This window comes from Pelodiscus sinensis, chromosome 4, assembly GCF_049634645.1.
Source record: "Pelodiscus sinensis isolate JC-2024 chromosome 4, ASM4963464v1, whole genome shotgun sequence".
Classification (NCBI taxonomy): Eukaryota; Metazoa; Chordata; order Testudines; family Trionychidae; genus Pelodiscus; species Pelodiscus sinensis.
The window spans coordinates 49998418-50018292 of record NC_134714.1 but is presented as its reverse complement, the minus strand read 5'-3'; the positions used below and the strand labels follow the sequence as shown (position 1 = coordinate 50018292).

The following is a 19875-nucleotide window of genomic DNA, read 5'->3' as shown; positions in this document are numbered from 1 at the left end:
GTGACAAATGACAGAACAAGGAGCAATGGTGTCAAGTTACAGTAGGGGAGATCTAGGTTGGATAATAGGAAAACATATTTCACTAGGAGGATGGTGAAGCACTGGAATGTGTTACTTAGGGAAGTGGTGGAATCTCCATCCCTAGGGGCTTTTCAATCCTAGCTTTACAAAGTCCTGGCTGGGGTGGTTTAGTTGGGATTGATTCTGGTCTCAATGACCTTCTGAAGTCTCTTCCAACCCTATGATTCTATGATTAGAAGTGAAGGTTCCAACTTGTCTGCAATTTCAGATATTCTACTGAAAAATCCACAATAAGATCTAATGTATTAAAATTTTAAAAAAACTGATGGGCTGGCATCCTGCCTATGTCAAGAACACATTCAACATTACACAACACCTTCTGAAATTCCTGGTTGCCCCTCCCCTCCCCCACTGGCATCATCAGTGCAAACACAGTGTGAGGCGGTGTACCACACTGTTCAAACACTCCAATAAACCATACACCTTCCCTGCTGCTCTTCTCCCAGACTGATATCATGGTATCCAAACTCCTTCCGATGTTTGAGTAGCTAGTCTTGCTGATTTTATAAAAAGGAGGGGGAAAATATCCTCTGTGCCCCACAATGTGAAGTGATTTATTATAATGTTTCAGTGACTTGAGATGGGTGTTTCTGCTTTTGAAAAAACTTACTCCGAAAAGTGTATACATTTAAATGATTAAAAGTAGGCTTTGATGTAGCACAGCACTCAGTTAAGATGAATGGGCTGAGGTCCCACTTTTGTGTGTGTTTTATAGTTTCAGTCTGTGTGACTTGCAGAACAAACAAGGCAGCAGAGAGCTAATTTATAGTGGGAAGGTTATCTTCCTAACCTGCAATATATGTTTTGAGGAATAGCCAAATATATGTTCTGAGGAATAAAATCAGATTCTGCAGGACATAAAATCTGTGGAATCTGCTGCTGATTTCCTGCCTTCACAGATTTCTTTCTTGCTGTTGGCAGCAGCTTAAAGCAGTAGAAATCATGTGATTTCTGAGATTCTTTGTAGTAATGCATCCTGAATGCTAAGTGCAGCGTTGTTTGGAGTAATAAGAAAATCCAGAGAGAAAAATAGGTAAAACCAGTAGACTGTCTTTAGTAAACATGTTTATTGGAGCATAAGCTTTCATGGGAAAAGACCCACTTTGTCAGATGCATCTGTTGAAGTGGGTCTTTGCCCACAAAAGCTTATGCTCTAACAAATCTGTTAATCTATAAGGTGCCACAGGACTCCTTGTCACTTTTGCAGATTCAGACTAACACGGCTACCCCTCTGATACTTTAGTAAATATGTTTTACACTAGTCTTTATTTAATCCTTGTGATCTACCTGTGGCACTGGATGCTCAGAGGATTGGTAAATAGATATATGTTATTTTTACCTACAGGTTAATGGTTGGAAACTGGCCCAGATTAGTAGTGACCAAAAGTAATAACCATCAGAGCTGGTACATTTTACATCCCCCACTTCTTGCTGGTAAATCCCAGAAAGGCATTCTGCTTTGCAAGGGGATATATGATAAAGCTTTCATCTACATATACAGGCAGTCCCCGACTTACGCGGATCCGACTTATGTCGGATCCGCACTTACGAACAGGGCTTTCTCGCCCCGGAGGTCGAGGTAGCGGATTGCTACCTGCGAGCTCCGGGGCGAGAAAGCCCCGTTCGTAAGCTGCTCCGGTGCCCCTGGTCTGCTGGAGACCGTCTCCAGCAGACCAGGGGCACCGGGCGGGTTCCCGCGCTTCTGAGGCTTTGCCAGAGCAAAGCCTCAGAAGCGCGGGAACCCGCCGCTGCTGCCGCTTCAGTCGCGGTGCCTGTGGTCTGCTGGGGATGGTCCCCAGCAGACCACAGGCACAGGGACTGAAGCGGCAGCAGCTGCGGTTCCCCGCGCTTCTGAGGCTTTGCTTTGGCAAAGCCTCAGAAGCGGGGGAACCCGCCTGCTGCTGCCGCTTCAGTCGCGGTGGCTGTGGTCTGCTGGGGACCCTCCCCAGCAGACCACAGGCACCGGGACTGAAGCCGCAGCCGCGGGGGGTCCCGCGCCTCTGAGGCTTTGCCAGAGCAAAGCCTCAGAGGCGCGGCACCCCCCTGCCACTGCGGCTCTGCTCCCGTGTCCCTGGTCTGCTGGGGGGGGGGGGGCGCGGCTAGTGTGCCCCCCCCAGCAGACCAGGCTTTTGTTTTGGACCCTGGAGCAGAGCAGCTGGGGCGCTGCGCATTGGTCCTGCAGCGCCCGCTCTGGGCACTACTGGACCAACCCGGCAGCACCCCAGCTGCTCTGCCCCAGGTCCTGATTCAGCCGCTGCTAGTCAGTTTCAGCAGTGGCTGAATCAGGACGCCTGGGGCAGAGCAGCTGGGGTGCTGCTGGGTTGCTCCAGTAGCGCCGAGGAGCGGTGCTACTGGAGCAACCCAGCAGCACCCCAGCTGCTCTGCCCCAGGCGTCCCCAAGTCAGCCGCTGCTGAAACTGACCAGCGCTGACTACAGGAAGCCAGAGGCAGAGTTGCTCTGCCCCAGGCTTCCTGGAACCAGCTGCTGATCAGTTTCAGCAGCAGCTGACTTGGGGAAGCCTGGGGTTCTTAAGCTGAATCTGTATGTAAGTCAGAACTGGCGGTCAGTTTCAGCAGCAGCTGAATCTGGACGCCAGTTCCGACTTACGTACAGATTGAACTTAAGAACAAACCTACAGTCCCTATCTTGTACGTAACCCGGGGACTGCCTGTATCCAGCAAAGGGGTTTCAGCTGGGATTTCTAATCTAGTGAGCCGTATATAAGGGACCACACCCCAAACTATCATAGAAAAAGAGTACTGTAATAATTCTTTCTAGTGTTCAATAATGACAACCCCCCAGACTTCTTACTGATTCTAATTTCAGTATCTTTCTAAATCAGCTGTGGCCTACATTGTGGTTTGAGCACATGATTAGCTCTGTACAAATTGGGAGCCAACAGCCTCCGCAGGCCCATGGGCAAGGTGTGGGGGGAGGTTGGCTCTCTTCCCCAGAAAGGGGAGGGCCTAGGATGGAAGGGCTGGGGCGGGGGCAACCAGCCTTCCATGCCCCCTGAGTACGATGCTCCCCGTCCAGCCCTCAAAGCCACACAGACTGTGTGGGACGGCGCTCCAGTGGCAATTGAAAAGGCCCAAGACTTCAGCCACCACTGCTACCATTGAATCACCGGGCCCCAAGGCAACTGCCCGCATTGCCCCTCTGTTGGCAGGCCTGTGTACGTGCATATACAAAAGCAGTCTTGCCCCAAGAACATTTTTGTTGAAGAAATATCTTTTCTGGATAGATTTGAAAGAAGAGAGACTGTACCACATATCAGAAGAGGGAACCCACATATAAGTAAGAGACATTAAACAACTAAGGATTGCAAAGCATAATAACACTCTGTGCCAAAGAGACCAAGGGAGTAGCTAACATAGGGCTAGATAGCTATGGGTATGTCTGCACTACCACCCTAGTTCGAACTAGGGTGGTTAATGTAGTCAATCGAAGTTGCAAATGAAGCCTGGGATTTAAATATCCTGGACTTCATTTGCATCTTGCCGGGTGCCGCCATTTTTAAATCCCCGCTAGTTCGGACTCCGTGCGCGCGGCTACACGTGGAACGGAGTAGGTAGTTCGAACTAGGGTGGTAGGGTAGACATACCCTATGCTAGCGTGGTGGCCTCTTGCAGGCACTTTGCATCTCAGGAACAGAGCAAAGGGGCTGGATCAGTCAAGGATGTGGGCCATCGTCTAAATGTAAAAATGCTCAGCTGTAAGGCTGGTTTGAAACAAACAAACAAACCTGTCAGTAAAATGCCTTCAGATGAATGCCACTGAAGAAAGCATTCAGCTTTCTTAGCAGTTTCTTCAGTTGTGTTCTACCTTTGACACATACAGATTCAGACAACATCCTGACAAATCTTGAGCTAAGGCGTCATGAAAATCAGTGCTATATTTAAGGTCTTGAGTAATTGATTTCTCTTTCAAATATCCCCATCAATGATTGATACTAAGCCTACCTCACAAATGAGTCAAAAGACTTCCCTAAATTGTAATGTACCCTTGCAAGATTACATGGACATGGAGAGGAAAATGAAGAGAAAGATGCCACAAGGTGCAATTCACTTGTGTCCAGAGAGCCAGCCCAAGACCTGTGCATCATGTTAGGTTTTGTTTTGAAAGTTTCAGGTTGGGACTGAACTGGTGTGCTCTGGCTTTGTGTTGCTTTCTGAATGTGCTGACATCATGTTTTCTTTCACACAGGTCTGTTTATTTCTAGAGGAAAGTATTCTTGAGATTAGCTTTAAGTGTTGTATATACATACTTACAAATATTACTGGAAAGTGACAGAAGTCTTTAAAAAAAGTCTAGCTCAGTTATTTATTAGCACTTTCCCAGAGTACAGTGTCAGCACAGACAATATTTGAAATGAATGTTGTATTTGATTAGACTGATTGATTGTTCTCACCGCTGAGGATTTAGCATTCATTAGTCATACTAACCAGTCATTAGTACTGCCTTTATCAGCAAGCAAAGAATAAACAGAAATTCTAATAAAAATTCATCACAGTGAATGTACTCCATACCTAAGCAAGTTTTATGACTGTCAGTGTGTATTAGATTAGTTGTTATACCATTAGCAGCATAAAAGTTTCTGTTATAAAAAGTTTAAAATCCTTTATTAGCTGTTTCCTTTGAATCTAGACTCTCTTACATTTAAGTAGAATAAACAGATAATTTCTTTCATTTCCAGTGTCATAAAATGCTAACAGTTATTTTTATCTACAGATTATTTGTATGGGATCCATTGTAGCCATTAGACTTGAAGCTTCTTATTTATTAGAAACAATCTCTATTGGAGAGAAATCCAAATCTCGTATCACAGGTTTTCACTCAAACAGCAAATGTGTTCTGGTATATACAGGAAAAGTACACAAAATGGAGACCATGTTTATATGTAATTTATTTCACTCTTTCCTGTCCATTTTAAACTTAACATATGTCAAAAATTCCTATTTATGTAATAGTGACAAGACCTTTACTACCTTTAATTTTTGCATGTTCAGTATTACATATATTCTGTTTCTCTAGAAGGTTTTTTAATACATAATTATTTTTCATCTTTGTAATTTTTACAGGAGTCCCTGAATGTTATTGATCCTGGTTTGATGGACCTAAATGGTCCAAATGAAGATGCATTGGAATGGGATGAAACTGATATAAGTCATAAGCTTATTAGCATTAATGAAGAATTAAATGAGCTTCATCAAGAACAAAAGCAGCAGGATCATCTAAAACCGAAATCTGCTCCAGTAGAATGCAGTAGTAATGACCTGAATCAAGAAGAAAATTTCAGTGATCATGAAACTCCTCTGTATTTTTCCAGCATTACTTCCTCTCCTAGCCCTCATATTTACCAAGTCTATAGCCTCCACAATGTCGAGTTATCAGAAAAAAAACATTCACCTTTCTTAAAAAAGACTTCAAACTTCCCCAGCGTAACACAGTCTAATATTTTAAATAGAAGTCTTAAGGACTCTCCATTTTCCTCTACCAAATCTCTGCCAGACCTAATAGGCAGAACCACTTTGGCAAAACCCTTCAATTATATGTACCACAGTGGAAACATAAGCAGACATTCTGAGAGTGAAAGCGGAATAGTCAGTGAAGGTGATACAGAAATTTCAAACAATTCTGAAATCTTTTTGATTAATGATATTGAAGGGACCCAGAGTAATCCTGAAATTGGGCCTATGGAAGCCCACATGAGTGACATAGTTGATGTGATAAAACAAACAATTAAACAAAAAGAAGAGGACCATATGACACTTTCAAATAATTGTCACTCAACTTCTGCATGCTGTGGAAGTGGAAAAGAGGGAGATCTCAGTGGTGTTACCCAACCTACCTCTGCTTGTTTAGAAGAAGAATTACAAGGAAAACATGATGTGTTTACATTTTATGATTACTCTTACCTCCAAGGTGCCAAACTCAAATTACCAGTGATAATGAAACGATCACAAACTGACAAAGTATCTACAGAGGGCACTTTACTTCACGGTTTTTATTTTGATAAAATACCCTGTAAAGCTGAACATCAATCCACAGAGATGCAACCAAATGAGTTTATGCATGAACTTGCTTTGGCAAGTGTCTCCAGAGAATCAGATCCCACTTCCTGCACATCTATGGAGGATGCCAAGAAATTAACTGATACACAGAAGGCAAAGCAGATTTCACCTTTATCTCATAGCTCTTCATTAGAATCTCTTTCTGTTTCAGGTGATTTGTTTGGCTCAAGTATTTTTAAAGCTGGTGATGGTCTTCAGCGAAGCACGTCTTTGGAAAGCTGGTTGACTTCATACAAAAGCAATGAAGATCTTTTTAGTCATCAAGGCTCAGGAGACATAAGTGCAAGCAGTGATTCTGTTGGAGAACTCAGCAAAAGGACTTTGGACCTCCTGAATCGTTTAGAGAATATCCAGAGCCCTTTAGAGCAAAAGATAAAGCGCAGCATTTCTGATATCACACTCCAAAGTAGCTCACACAAAATATCATTAGCTGGGCAGTTCGCACTAGATATTGCATCCTCAATCAATGAAGATTCAGCTACTTCTCTCACTGAACTCAGCAGCAGTGAGGACCTTTCTCTTTGCTCTGAGGACATTGTATTGCATAGAAATAAAGTGCCAGATTCAAATGCATCATTTAGGAAACATCTTAATCGGTCAGTAGCCGATGAGAGTGATGTCAACGTCAGCATGATTGTCAATGTCTCCTGCACTTCTGCTTGCACTGATGATGAAGATGACAGTGATTTGCTTTCAAGTTCTACCCTGACCTTGACAGAAGAAGAGCTGGGCATCAAAGATGAAGATGATGACTCCAGTATTGTGACCGATGAAGATATTTATGAAGAGTGCAATTTAATTTCAGGACTTGATTACATAAAGAATGAACTCCAGACTTGGATTAGACCAAAATTTACTTTGACAAAGGAGAAGAGAAGATGCAACCTCAGTGATGGAATTCAGTGCAGTAAAGGCTTACGTAGCAATGAGACATCAAAAGCAGTAGATACATTGAGCACTGATATGCTTTTGAATGGTTCGGTATATAAGCTATCGGAAAAAAATGGCAACAGTAAAAACATATCACAAGGTCACGAACTGGGGACAAAATGTCAGACTATAAAGGATAGTTTTCAGGTTGCTAAAGATCAGTTTGTGGATGACATGGAGAATGGAAATGTTGAAAGTGCTCCAGACAGTCAAAAGGAAGGGTTTATTAGAAGCGCCCAAAAATCACCTCCCAAAAATCTTGGCTTACTTGACAGTAAGGGAGGTGAAAATGAATGTTGCATCTGTGAAACATTTACAGATAGTTCTGATGATTCACATATGGGTGGAAAGGAGACTCTTGAACCATCAAATATATCCATCAGTCTTCTACAGGAATGTCAAAATCATCTTCAGTCTGATGATCATTGTATTGCTTATGCTCCCATTGGAAAGCTTTGTATGGAGTCTGCATCAGAAATGAGAGGTGTAGATACACAAGATACTTCTTTACTAAAATATTTACCTAGTGATCAACAGAGCAGAACAAACACTACTGGAAAGCCTACCGATGGCTGTGTGGCTTGTAAGCCAAGTGAAACAGAAGAGAACACCTCAGCAAGTAGTAGTGACACATGTTGCAACTGTGAGTCTGTTGCTTTTGATAAAAGAAATGGGGAAGATTGCTCAGTGCACAACTTTGTGATGGAGATAATTGACATGGCATCAACAGCCTTGAAGAGTAAGTCACAACCTGAAGGTGAAGCAGCCACTCCTACTTCATTAACACAGATCAAGGAAAAAGTAATGGAACACTCTCACCGGCCCATACAACTAAGAAAGGGGGATTTTTATTCTTATCTTTCTCTCTCTTCTCATGATAGTGACTGTGGGGAGGTAACCAAGTACATAGAAGAAAAGAGCACTACTCCAGTGCCCCTGGACTTTGCAGATGAGAGAGAAAATATTGAATGTTTTTTTGAAGCTTGTCCTGAGGAAGAACGAGTTGAGCAAGAGCCATGTTTCTCTACCACCACCCCTGAAGGGTCTCTGGCATCATACAAAGTTCTAGAATTACTGGTTGAACCTAAAACTTCTGCTCAATGTAGTAACTTTTCTTGCTTAAGTGATGACATGGATCTAAATGTGCCCAGTCCTGCCAACCAAAAGGTATCAAACACTTTAAAAAAAATTATTGATGACTCATTGAGTTTGGACAGCCAGAATGAAGGCTTGGACATGAACTCTCTTAAGTTCAGCACTAAAAAAAGTACACAAAAGTCAGTTGGAACTAGGAAGTCTAAAGGAAGTATTGCTGCTTCTGCAAAGACTTCAGTTGTAGGTGTTCAATTAAAGCCAGACCACTGGAAAGATAAGGATGTATTGCACGAGGACACTAAAACACTTCCTTGTGAAGAAAAACTCCTGAATCTTCACACTGAGAGGCACATAAATATGCACAGATAGAATGTAACCCTTCCATACACATGCATTATCTCATAAACAGGTATGTACTTTGTATGCCTTTGTATATGATAAATTTTCATATGTTTGTATAATGTATAGGTATGAATCACCATCTAGGGCTTTTGTTTTATGATAGCACCTTTCTTTATATATATTTGCTATGTTCACAATCCCACCCCAGTTTACATGCCTCGGGTCAACTAATGCTTTCAACACACTGGTTTTGCCCCTGGTTGTTGCACAGACTGAAGTTCCACTCCTCTGGCACATACCAAATGCATTGGAATCAAACTTCTGTTCTGCTGAGTTTGGAAATTCCAGAGGATTGACATTCCCAGGTAGCTCTTCCGTTCCCCCCTTATGCTGCTGAGATGTCTAGCTGTGGAGAAGCTGTCTGGACCCAGACACACTCCACCCTCCCCCTACTTTTCCCCTCTCTTCTCCAGAGTGGGCTGGTCTGCTAATATCAGAGACCCTCTGTTTGCCAAATTTCTGATTTTCCAAAAGTTTTGGGTATCCCATGAAACCATCAAAAATGTACTGTGTTTGCAAATAGCCTTGTGAAAACAAACCCCCTTCAAGAGTGGCTACCCAGATTAAATGGAGAGGTGTTGATTTATCTGCTAATGCCTCTATCCTGCGATTCTGGATTTAAACCTGTTAAGCAGTGAGGAAGAAAAAGGAATGACATCTTAAATGATTAGTGTTGCCAAAATAAGAAAATTTTACCATGCTAATAAGGGGTGCTGGACTAAGGTTGGACATAAAGACATGAAAGGTAAAGGAAGATGAAAAATAAAGGTTACAGTAGCAATATTAATTGCTCCTTTTTGGTATATTTTGTGATGTGTATTTTGGAACATAGGTAATAGAGATGAGCCTAAGATGAGAAGTTTGGCTTCGATCTTTACCAGAGTTTGAAGGGGTTCACATCTGTTTTCTGGCTCACATAAATCTCTAATGAAAATAAATATTTAGCCAGAAAAACAGAAATAGAAAACAGCATATGCACAGCTGCCTATTCAAAGTAGCACAGCATATTCAAAGTAGCTATAGAGCCTACATAGAGCCAGCAGTGGCTATTTACAAATCACCTTAGTGCAAAGGGATCTTCCAGCAATTTACAGCCATCATAGCTGCAGCTATGCCACACTCAGCCCAGCTGTGGGTTAAAGGGGGTTGGCTTTCTCGTTATGGCAACAATTATCTGACACAGTCTCACATGTCCATTACCTCTGTCCCTGGCTCTCACTGACCCTGGTAGAGGACACAGCCAAGGGCAGCTGCAGAACCTTGGACTGCAGTCAGGAGCAGATGGGGTCAGGAGTCAGCAGTGAAGATCCTGGGTGGTAGCAGATGGGCCGGAGGCTGGGACATGGGGCAGGCAACTGAGGGATTGGCGACTGAGACCTTGAGGATAGCTTTTGAGCCCCTGGTCCATGGTTGACCTCTAGTGGTCCAGCAAATTCTCTAGCTTGGCACCAGTTACATCCTGAGGGTGCTGGACTAGAGGCTCATCCTGTAGAGTTATGCAGGGCTCAATCTTGGGTCCTATATAATTCAATATTTTCATTAATGGCTTGGATAGTGGACAGGAGATTTGCAAAATTTTCAGATAATACCAGGCATTAGAGGGGTTGCTAGCACTTTGAAGGATAGGATTATAATTTAAAATAACCTTGACAGATTGGAATATTGGTCTCAATTCAACAAGATTAAATTAAATAAAAATAAGAATACGGGGGTTATGGTAGATCACAAATTGTCCTGAGGCACTCAGGACAGAAATTTGGGGTAGCTGCAATCTGACAGTACCATGTAAAAAATTAACTGTAGGGTTGAGTGCAGGGGACCCAGGGAAAGAGATTGGGGCAGAGGTATGTATGGGGAAGCTCATGGTTGAGATGTGTGGTGGGCTCAGGGCAAGAGATGTGTGGGGAGGCTCAGGATAGGAGCTTGGAGTGTGTACAAAGGGGACTGTGTTTAGAAGCTTTGTTATGCCTGCTCTATCTCTTGTTCTGTATGGGTAAAAAGTGTGTGGGAGGGGGAGATGCTTTAGAAAGTAAATTATGTTCCTTGCTTTAATGTAATATGGTTCCCAAAAGTTAAACTATAATCCAGCAAGCCTGTGGGGATAGAGAGCCATAAGCTACTGAGCTGGCTTGGGTGTTCAGAATGGTTTCAGGGTTGAAGGAATTGGAATTTTGCAGTCATCGTGCCAAAGATGGGTGCCAAAATCTGCTTAGCTGCCCACCCGGCTCCCCTCAGCCCCAGCCCTCTGTGGACAGCCAAGAAGCCCTCTGCCCCCACCCCCTGCCCATACATCCCCTGCAGCCATCTGAGAAACTGGCTGTGTCCCCAGTTTGGCTCCCTCTCCCTGGAAGAAGCTCATGTGCCTCCAGTCAGAGCCAGGCTGGGAACTGTAGCCATTGAATGCTGCAAAAAAAGCTGAGTTCTGACCAGACTGATTATAAAGTGTTCACAACAAAGAGCTTATTGGCCAGGTGGTGAGAACTGATTGGCTGCAACACCTTGGCACAACTGACGAGAATGCCCATGTAGTAGCCGATTGGCTACCAACAGCTTTGCACCAGGGTGCGTCATCCATACTTTCACCTTTGGTGGTAGCAGGTTGTGTTTTCATAAATACTAGGTTATGGCAATAGAGAGTTCATCAGGCCTGAGGACCAGAATTAAGTACTGTATAAAGAATAGAGATATTTACAAATCCACATGCAATCCAGTGAAAGGAAATGCTGAAAATGCACATAATAGTTTAATGGAGTGACTGTATGATTTTTATTTTGCCTTAAGGTTGCAAGCTTTTTTTAATAATAAAAGCCTTGCAACTCTTTATTTAAGAAGCTATTTATTGTTCATTAAATGTTATAAAGTATTTTTTTCAATTACACAAAGATCTTCTTATTCCTATCTGCCCCACTAGGAATGTACCTCAAGCAGGTAAAAAAAATGAAAATCCCTGCTGCTACATATGAGATCTGTGTTTTCACTAATGTCTGAATTCCCTTCCCCCAGTAAGAGCTTGGTTCTGTAACTTCATCTCTCGTGCTATGGGGAATGAATTACAGAAGCAATCTATCCTAATTTGTTAACTTATTCAAATAACAGTTATTATACTTAACTATGCTAAAGATTATCTTTTTGGTGGCAGATTGTTTATTTTTTGATGAGCCTAATTACTGATTTTCTAAAGGTAATTTACATTTATTACTAATACATCTTTTAAAATGTGACAGATAAATGTTGTTCCCATAAGTATATTATGAAAAAAGTTACTATTTAAAAACACATTATTTAATTTGAAAGATAAATGGCAAACACCATTATTTTTTTCCTGTTGCACCTGTGCTGTAAGCTCATTAAAATGTGTAATTCCAAGTGTAGCTGCAATACTAAGAGAAAAATAATCTATGGTATAGATAGACCCTAAAAATATACTCAGAATGCAAAGGTGACAAAAGGTATCCTTACTAATGTAGGGTGGCTAATTTCACCTCTTTCAGGCTGTTTGCCTTGCCTGTAGAAGAGGAAAACGCTATAGTGGAGGAAATATACTTTCTGCCAAATGTATCTAAATTGCAATCTTGTTATTGGTTTGCTGTAAAACTGACCGTTAAGGGAAAGTAGTTGCAATTCTATAAGCAGCTTCAAAAATACCTCTATCAGAACTGATTATTCTGCTATATGAGCCAATATGCAGCAGAGATGCTCAGAAAAGCGATGCTGAATTTGTTTCTCAAAGAGGTGACTGTGAAAGAACAGCCTCTCAGTATATGAGATCATGAAATCTTTTGCTGTCACTATGACCCATGACTCACCAATGGGATCAGGATTCATAGTCATATATTCAGTGTGTGCGGGGATCAGTACACTATAGGACCTTCTGTGATGTTCCCAGAGTCTTTTCTGGAAAATACATTAGATTTCTGTATGTGATCTGTTATGGTCACAAATAAGTCACAAAAGTTATTTCCTTCCTTTTCTAGTGAACATGCCATTTAAATTTCACATTAATTGAGGAAAAATATTACTTAGTGTTAAGAAAAAATAAACTGGTTTTATCCCACAATCCTGAAATAGGAGTTGAAATATCCTGCAACTGACTGTAGCCAGCAGGAATCTAAGGGTGTATCTAAACTACATTGCTCCATCGATGGAGCCATGTAGATTAGGTTGATCGGCAAAGGGAAATGAAGCCGCGATTTAAATAATCGCGGCTACATTTAAATTTACATGGCTGCTGCGCTGAGCCAACAAACAGCTGATCAGCTGTTTGTCGGCTCAGCGCGCTAGTCTGGACGCTCCCGCGCCGACCTGAAAGCCCTTTATCGACCTCCCCGTTATTCCTCGTAGGATGGGGTTTACCGGGGAGGTCGATAAAAGGCTTTCATGTCAACAGGGGAGCGTCCAGACTAGCGCGCTGAGCCGACAAACAGCTGATTAGCTGTTTGTCGGCTCAGCACGGCAGCCATGTAAATTTAAACAAAGCCGCGATTATTTAAATCGCGGCTTCATTTCCCTTTGCCAAACAAACAAATCTACATGGCTCCGTCAACGGAGCCATGTAGTTTAGACGTACCCTAAAAGAAAAGGATGATCCTGTGGCTATAACACAGAATTGACTGGCTATGCCTAAAGGACAGGAGACATTGAAATGGGTTTATTCAAGAAGCAACTTTATTTTTAGAAGTCTGGGACTGCTTGACAGATAATAGTGTACAGTGCAGGTAAATCCCATATTTAGTCCATAATTACTGGGGGGAGGCTTTTACCAGCTCCTCCCCTTTTTCTATCCCAGTCTCTCCAGCAAATCCATTGCCAGAACCTTATTCTCCATACCCCTCATAGGAGGGTTAAGGTGCGCTATAAGAATGTGGGATTGGCTTCCTGCTGTACCAATTATAGGAGTCCCCTTTTTAAGTCCTTTTCCAAACCATTTATCTAGTGTACCTGCACTGCACATCCACCACAAAGAGGCATCAGCAATTAGCTTGGATACCTCCTCCGCACACCTTATCCCATCCCACACCCATTGCCATATTTTATATCAGTTAAAAACATGACCACACCTAAGTTGTATGGGTGAAGCCCATCCTCTAGAACAAGTCTGCTGCCCCATGTACTATCCCAAAATATGGAATTACGGGCCCTCTCATGGTCCCATGGAAAATGGTCCCTCCCTGGTCATATTCCTGCTTGCCTTGTCCACCCTAGGAGAAGGGGTATGGCCTCACAGCTCCCACCAGACTTTGTGCTGAAGCATTTCTGACCAAATCATGTTAATGCCTGGAAAAAGTTCAAGGATCAGCCTCAAGTCCTTCCTTGCTCTGAGCCTTAGTTCCACACTTTAATCATTCCCAAATCGTTTTCCCCAAATACACACCACTTATACATAGGGACCAGTGACAGGTCTCCACAGCATACAGCATCAGCATTAGCTGGTCCCATAACATGCCCCTTCTTCCACTGAGTGTCACTTTACCAGCTAAGCCCAGCTGTGAACCCTTGGGCAACCTACATGCATGACTAGAGGGCCAAAAGACAACACTGTGCCATACTACCCCCTCTGCACAGCTGGTTGTCCAATATCTGTAATGAGATTAGCACAAATTAATACTGATTTACCACCTGAGGTCTTACATACGTTCAGTACACACCCAAATGCCAACACCAGATTGCCTCTGCTCCCATACTTAGCTATGCTGCTCCTGTCCCACTTGGTCTGTGTACAAAGGAAAGCTCCTGGCTTTTGGATAGAATGTGATAGCTACAGGCGAAGTACTAGTATTATAGGGGGAAAAACAGTTTACAAGGCCACTGTAATACAGACACTAACATATAATAGTTTAAATATAAAAAAAATCAAGCTGCAAGAGTGATCTAAACCTTTTCTTATCATTTCTCTTTGCGGATTTAATGGGGCACTGGAAACAGCAGTGTTTCTTACCTTTTTTCAATGTAGTTGTGATATTTTATTTCAGTATAGCAGGAAATTTAACCAGAGGACTTATTTAAAAACTTAATAACAGCTAGAGGGTAGAAATAGCTATTTCATATTATCATAGGTGGATGTTTTGATTTTGTAATACAGACAGTCCCCGACTTACGCGGATCCGACTTATGCTTCTCCCGGTCTCCCTGGTCTGCTGGGGGGGTCCAGCAGAGCCACTGGACCCCCCCCCCCAGCAGACCAGGGACACCCGAGCAAAGCCGCCCAGGAGGCAGGAGTCCCGCTGCCTGGGCGGCTTTGCTCGTTTGCCCCGGAGCAAAGCCGCCCAGGCAGCGGGACTCCCGCCGCCTGGGCAGCTTTTCTCCTGTCCCCCTGGTCTGCTGGGGGGGTCCAGCAAAGCCACTGGACCCCCCCCCCCCAGCAGACCAGGGACACCCGAGCAAAGCCGCCACCTGGCCAGCTTTGCTCCCGGGCAAACGAGCAAAGCCGCCCAGGTGGCGGCTTTGCTCTGGTGTCCCTGGTCTGCTGGGGGGGGTCCAGCGGCTTTGCTGGACCCCCCCAGCAGACCAGGGGGACAGGAGCAAAGCCGCGGAGCACTCCCGCAGGGGGACAGCCCAAGCACGCCTGGGCTGTCCTGCTGCGGGCGTGCTCAGCGGCTTTGCTCCCCATCTCCCTGGTCTGCAGCAGACCCCCCCAGCAGACCAGGCTTTTCTTGCCTACCCCTGGGGTAGAGCAGCTGGGGGCTGCCAGGTTGTTCCCACAGTGCCGCTCCGGACCAACCCGGCAGCACCCCAGCTGCTCTGCCCCAGGCGTCCTGATTCAGCCGCTGCTGGTCAGTTTCAGCAGCGGCTGAATCAGGACGCCTGGGGCAGAGCAGCTGGGGTGCTGCTGGGTTGCTCCAGTAGTGCCGAGGAGCTGCGCTACTGGAGCAACCCAGCAGCACCCCAGCTGCTCTGCCCCAGGCGTCCCCAAGTCAGCCGCTGCTGAAACTGACCAGCGGCTGACTACAGGAAGCCCAAGGCAGAGTTGCTCTGCCCCAGGCTTCCTGGAATCAGCCACTGATCAGTTTCAGCAGCAGCTGACTTGGGGACGCCTGGGTTTCTTAAGTTGAATCTGTACGTAAGTCAGAACTGGCATCCAGATTCAGCCCCGGTTGAAACTGATCAGTTTCAGCAGCGGCTGACGCCAGTTCTGACTTACATACAGATTCAACTTAAGAACAAACCTACAGTCCCTATCTTGTACGTAACCCGGGGACTGCCTGTACAAGTATTATCCAACAGTGAGATTTTTCTCACTGTAGATCTGATTAAAACTCACACCAAAGTTTTTAAAGAACAAATTGGATATCTTCATTATTATGAATGTTATTTTTGCACTGATTTCTAAACAAACCGTTGTACTTTTTCATGTAGTTTTCTATAAGAAACAGAGAGGTCAGTTACAGCAAATAAGATCAAAGGAGACAGTAACTGGATAGATCCAGATATTTCTGCTTAATTTGGAAGGCATATAATGCATGTCTGGAGTGCCTGCTAGAAAATGCCTAAGAGATGTACTTTGAACTAATCTTTTAGCTGTATTCCAACAGTTATTTCTTCATAATCCTCATCATAAGCCTCTGCTCTTTGATGAATAGTTTAACCCTAAACTCCAAGCTAGATAAATTCCACAGTATGAACATATAAATTCCATAGTATGGTACCAAAAATGTCCAAATAGTTCTGAGACACATTAAAATCTCATTGCATAAATTTACATGTGTCAGTTAAATATTGTGCATCCCTTTTTGTTGTTTGGCTGTGGCAGATCTATATTTCATTTTTGATCGGAGCACCTTTGAGTGCACTGAAGGTAAGTTCACAGGTAAGTATGAGAATAAGATCCAGGGAAAAGGTCAGTCTTGATGATTTCCCTTGTTTCTTTTGAAACTAAGTCCTTAAAAAAATCAATGTTTTCTACATCAATACAGAGACATTTTTTACTGTAACTTGAACCTAGGCATTTAAAAATCACTCTTCACATACTGTATGTCTGTGCATTTAAAGGGTTTGGCACATGATTGTATAATGGCTACCTTCCATTGTTTTGGAGGAGCTTGTGTTTTGCAAATAAAACTGTATTTCATGTAACATACTTTCACTTTTTTTCCTATTTCCTTTTAGAAACTTGGCTGCTGTTCAGGTGCAGGTTCGTCCTGTTAACCATGAGATGACCTCCAATGCCATTGCATCACTCACTGCCTTGCATTACACAGACTCCCAAGATAAATTTTCTTTCCAAATGTGATTTGTCCATGTGGCTTTGTCATCAGGCTACATACGCTGGTCCTAATTCAGTAATCATTTTGTATAGCAAAGCCATTTGCTTTCATGTGGATTCCCCTCCCAAGCTACCTCTAACTACCTACCTTTCCTAAACTTAATGCTTTGGTACGACTCGTTACATTCTTTAAAGTTTTGCAATTGCACAAATTCATGTTCAGTCTGATTCATCTTTACAGAGTGTGCCAGTCAGTACTCTCCTATTTCATGTATCAAAATTAATATATATATGTAAAATGCATATATTTGTTGAAACTATTTTGTGTTTAAAATGACAATTTTATTTGATTGCAGCAAAAGAAAAAGTCATTAGTCCTCCTAATTCAATACATCTAAAAGTTAAGCAATTAAAATCAATGCCATTTATTTTATTTTAAAATGTAATCTATGCAACACTTCAAGAAACAACTACATGGTGTTGTATATTAGGAACTGTTGACATTCTACTGAATATTAAGTACAACATTTTGGGTTTTTATGCTTCTTGAGGTGGTAAAGAGAAAAACATTTTTTAAAAAAGTGTGCCTTGCTGTATTTCTTATACCATTTATTAAAAAGCTGCTTTCAGAATAAAATTATGTTGGTTTCAAAGGAGGAAATAGCAAGGTTAAGATGTGTGAATATTTTCTGTATATATGTATAACCAAGTGCAAACATTGATGTATAATGACAATACAAAATGCTTTCATGTTTGTGATGTTGGTGATGTTGAAAATATAAGCCTTAAAACCATTAGATTGCATGGTAATTAGAATTGGCATAATAAACATTGTTTATTGGGGAAAAAAAGCAAAATTGGTTATCTGTTTTACCTGCATTCAAAGAAACAAATACTACATCCAAATAGAGACAAAATATTGTTTGCAATATTTCATAATAGACTAGATAGAGTTTCCATATCAGTCGGGAGGTTTGGACTACAGGGTTCCAAAGTTAAGGTCATGCAGACTAAGGACATGTCTACACAGCAGGGCTAAAGCCAAAATAAGCTATGCAACTTCAGCTATATCAATTGAGTAGCTTAAGTCAAAATAGCTATTTGACTTGGGGCGCTGTCTATACAGCAAGAAGTTGAAGGAAGAGCACTCTTCTCCGACTTCACCTTACTCCTTGTAAAATGAGGGTTGCAGGAGTCAGAGTAAGAAGTCCTCCAGCTTGACATTATTTCGACATAACTGCTTGCAGTGTAGATGTACCCTATGTTATTTTAGAATAACGTCAGTTATTCCAAAATAACGCCACTATGTAGATGTACCCTAAGGAATTTCAAAATGTTGCTGGTCACACCTAGAAATACAAATACTCAGAATGGTGAATCTAATAAATTGTAACACCAGTTCCCTAAGGGCAAGTATACCTTTTTCTTAAACCTTTATTTATTTTTTACAGTTTAATGTTGGATGTGAGGACACTTTCTGTTTCTTAAAATTTCACACATTTACATAGTTCCATTGGATGCGCTTCATATATATATTTATAGAAGCACTTTTAGAGTTGGGCTGTTTCAATTATTTATATTATGTACATTTTACACATTTTTATCTTATTCTAAAACAATATTGGGTGGGTAAAACAATACTGAATGCTATGGTAGCTCTGCATAAATTACTCTTTCCTAAAAATCTCTTTTAGAAATGGAGGCCAGAAACAACTTAGCCTGCTGTTTTCTATTTTATCTGTTTAAAATTATATATATATAATCTGATTAAAATTATATAAAGCGCACACACACAATTTTAAACAAACAAAATCCTTCAATATTGTTTTTGTTAATTAATTATTTAGAATGCCTGTGACCTAGGCGAATCTAGAAGAAGACCTAAAATAGCTCATTGGCATGTCCATGTAGTAGTTAAGGAACTGGTAAGAAAACTTTCCTGTTTCAAGCTACCAAGGACTTCTTGCCACTTATAATGGTGAGAAAAACATGTAGGTCTTGACTCCTATCTCCACTAAGTAGTCCTGGGAGAATTTTGCAATTGTTGCATTTGGAGCCATAATAAAATTGCAGAGTTCCCCTAGGACAGACTAAGTCCCGCTTACAAGGCCAAAGCAGTGTAAAAGAGCCTTACTGTAGATGAGAATAGAGCCCTTAAAAATTAGAAAATTCCTTTTTTGCCTTTTTGGATATGTGACTTATTCTCTACTTGTATAGTCTAGTGCTACAGACAGAACTGTGTTTAAGTTAAACCCATGCTATGCTGAAGGTCTGAATCACCATTTATAGAATATTGGAAAATGTCAAATAATTTCTAGGTGCAATTTTTCATAAAATCATATAGACTTTAGCCAGTCTATTTTTATTATCATGGTTAATTTTTACATGGGAATTGAGTTTTGAAGAATATTTTGGTCTCTTAGCACTTTGATTTTTAAACTAACTCACTTTGATTGCAATCATATCTTGAGGATGAAACCAGAACTAGTAAGTTAGAGGTTTTTCAGATCTGTCAACCCAACCAACAAACTGTGCAGAACTCCATCAGTTATTGTACTGTGCTTCTGCTTTATCAGGCCAATGGCCACTTCATTTTTCTAATGGCTTGTCTACAGTACAGAGAAGATCGAAGCTGCTTCAGTCTATCTTCCAGGGTTCAAATTAGTGGTTCTAGTGAAGACACGTTAATTTGAAATGAAAGGGCAGTTGTCAGCACCAGTAGTCCTGCTCTTACATGGAGTAAGGGAAGTCAAAGTGATAGTACGTTCCTGTTCACTTCCTGCTGTGTGGATGGTGCCAAAATGCAATTCAAGATACTTCAGCTCCAGCTACGTAATTAACATAGATGGAGTTGCATATCTTAATTCTAACTTATCCTCTGGTATAGACCTAGCCTAAGTGAAAATAATAGTATAATCACACCCATAAAGCCAATATTCAGAACAGAGCATTGTAAGGCTTTATGGCTCAATCCTGAGAAGTGGAGAACACCTTGATTTAACCAGTGTTTTCTATTTGGACTCAGGAAACAAAATGCAGTATCATTTTTATACCTGTGATGCAAGGCCATTCATTATCACATATTCTTTACT

General features: G+C 42.0%; 1 protein-coding gene across 3 annotated transcripts in view; it reads left to right on the top strand.

The window, feature by feature from the left end:
* AKAP6 (A-kinase anchoring protein 6) overlaps positions 1–17909 on the top strand; it is a 384054-nt gene extending 366145 nt beyond the window's left edge. For 2 of the 3 annotated variants that reach the window (XM_075926957.1, XM_075926955.1), the window contains 2 exons: positions 5164–8590; positions 16687–17909. In XM_075926957.1, the coding sequence (XP_075783072.1) occupies positions 5164–8550 (3387 nt within the window). In that variant the 3' untranslated portion in view covers positions 8551–8590; positions 16687–17909. The remainder of the gene's footprint in view (positions 1–5163; positions 8591–16686) is intronic. The other variant, XM_075926956.1, reaches the window with a different exon arrangement.
* Positions 17910–19875: the final 1966 nt, after the last annotated feature.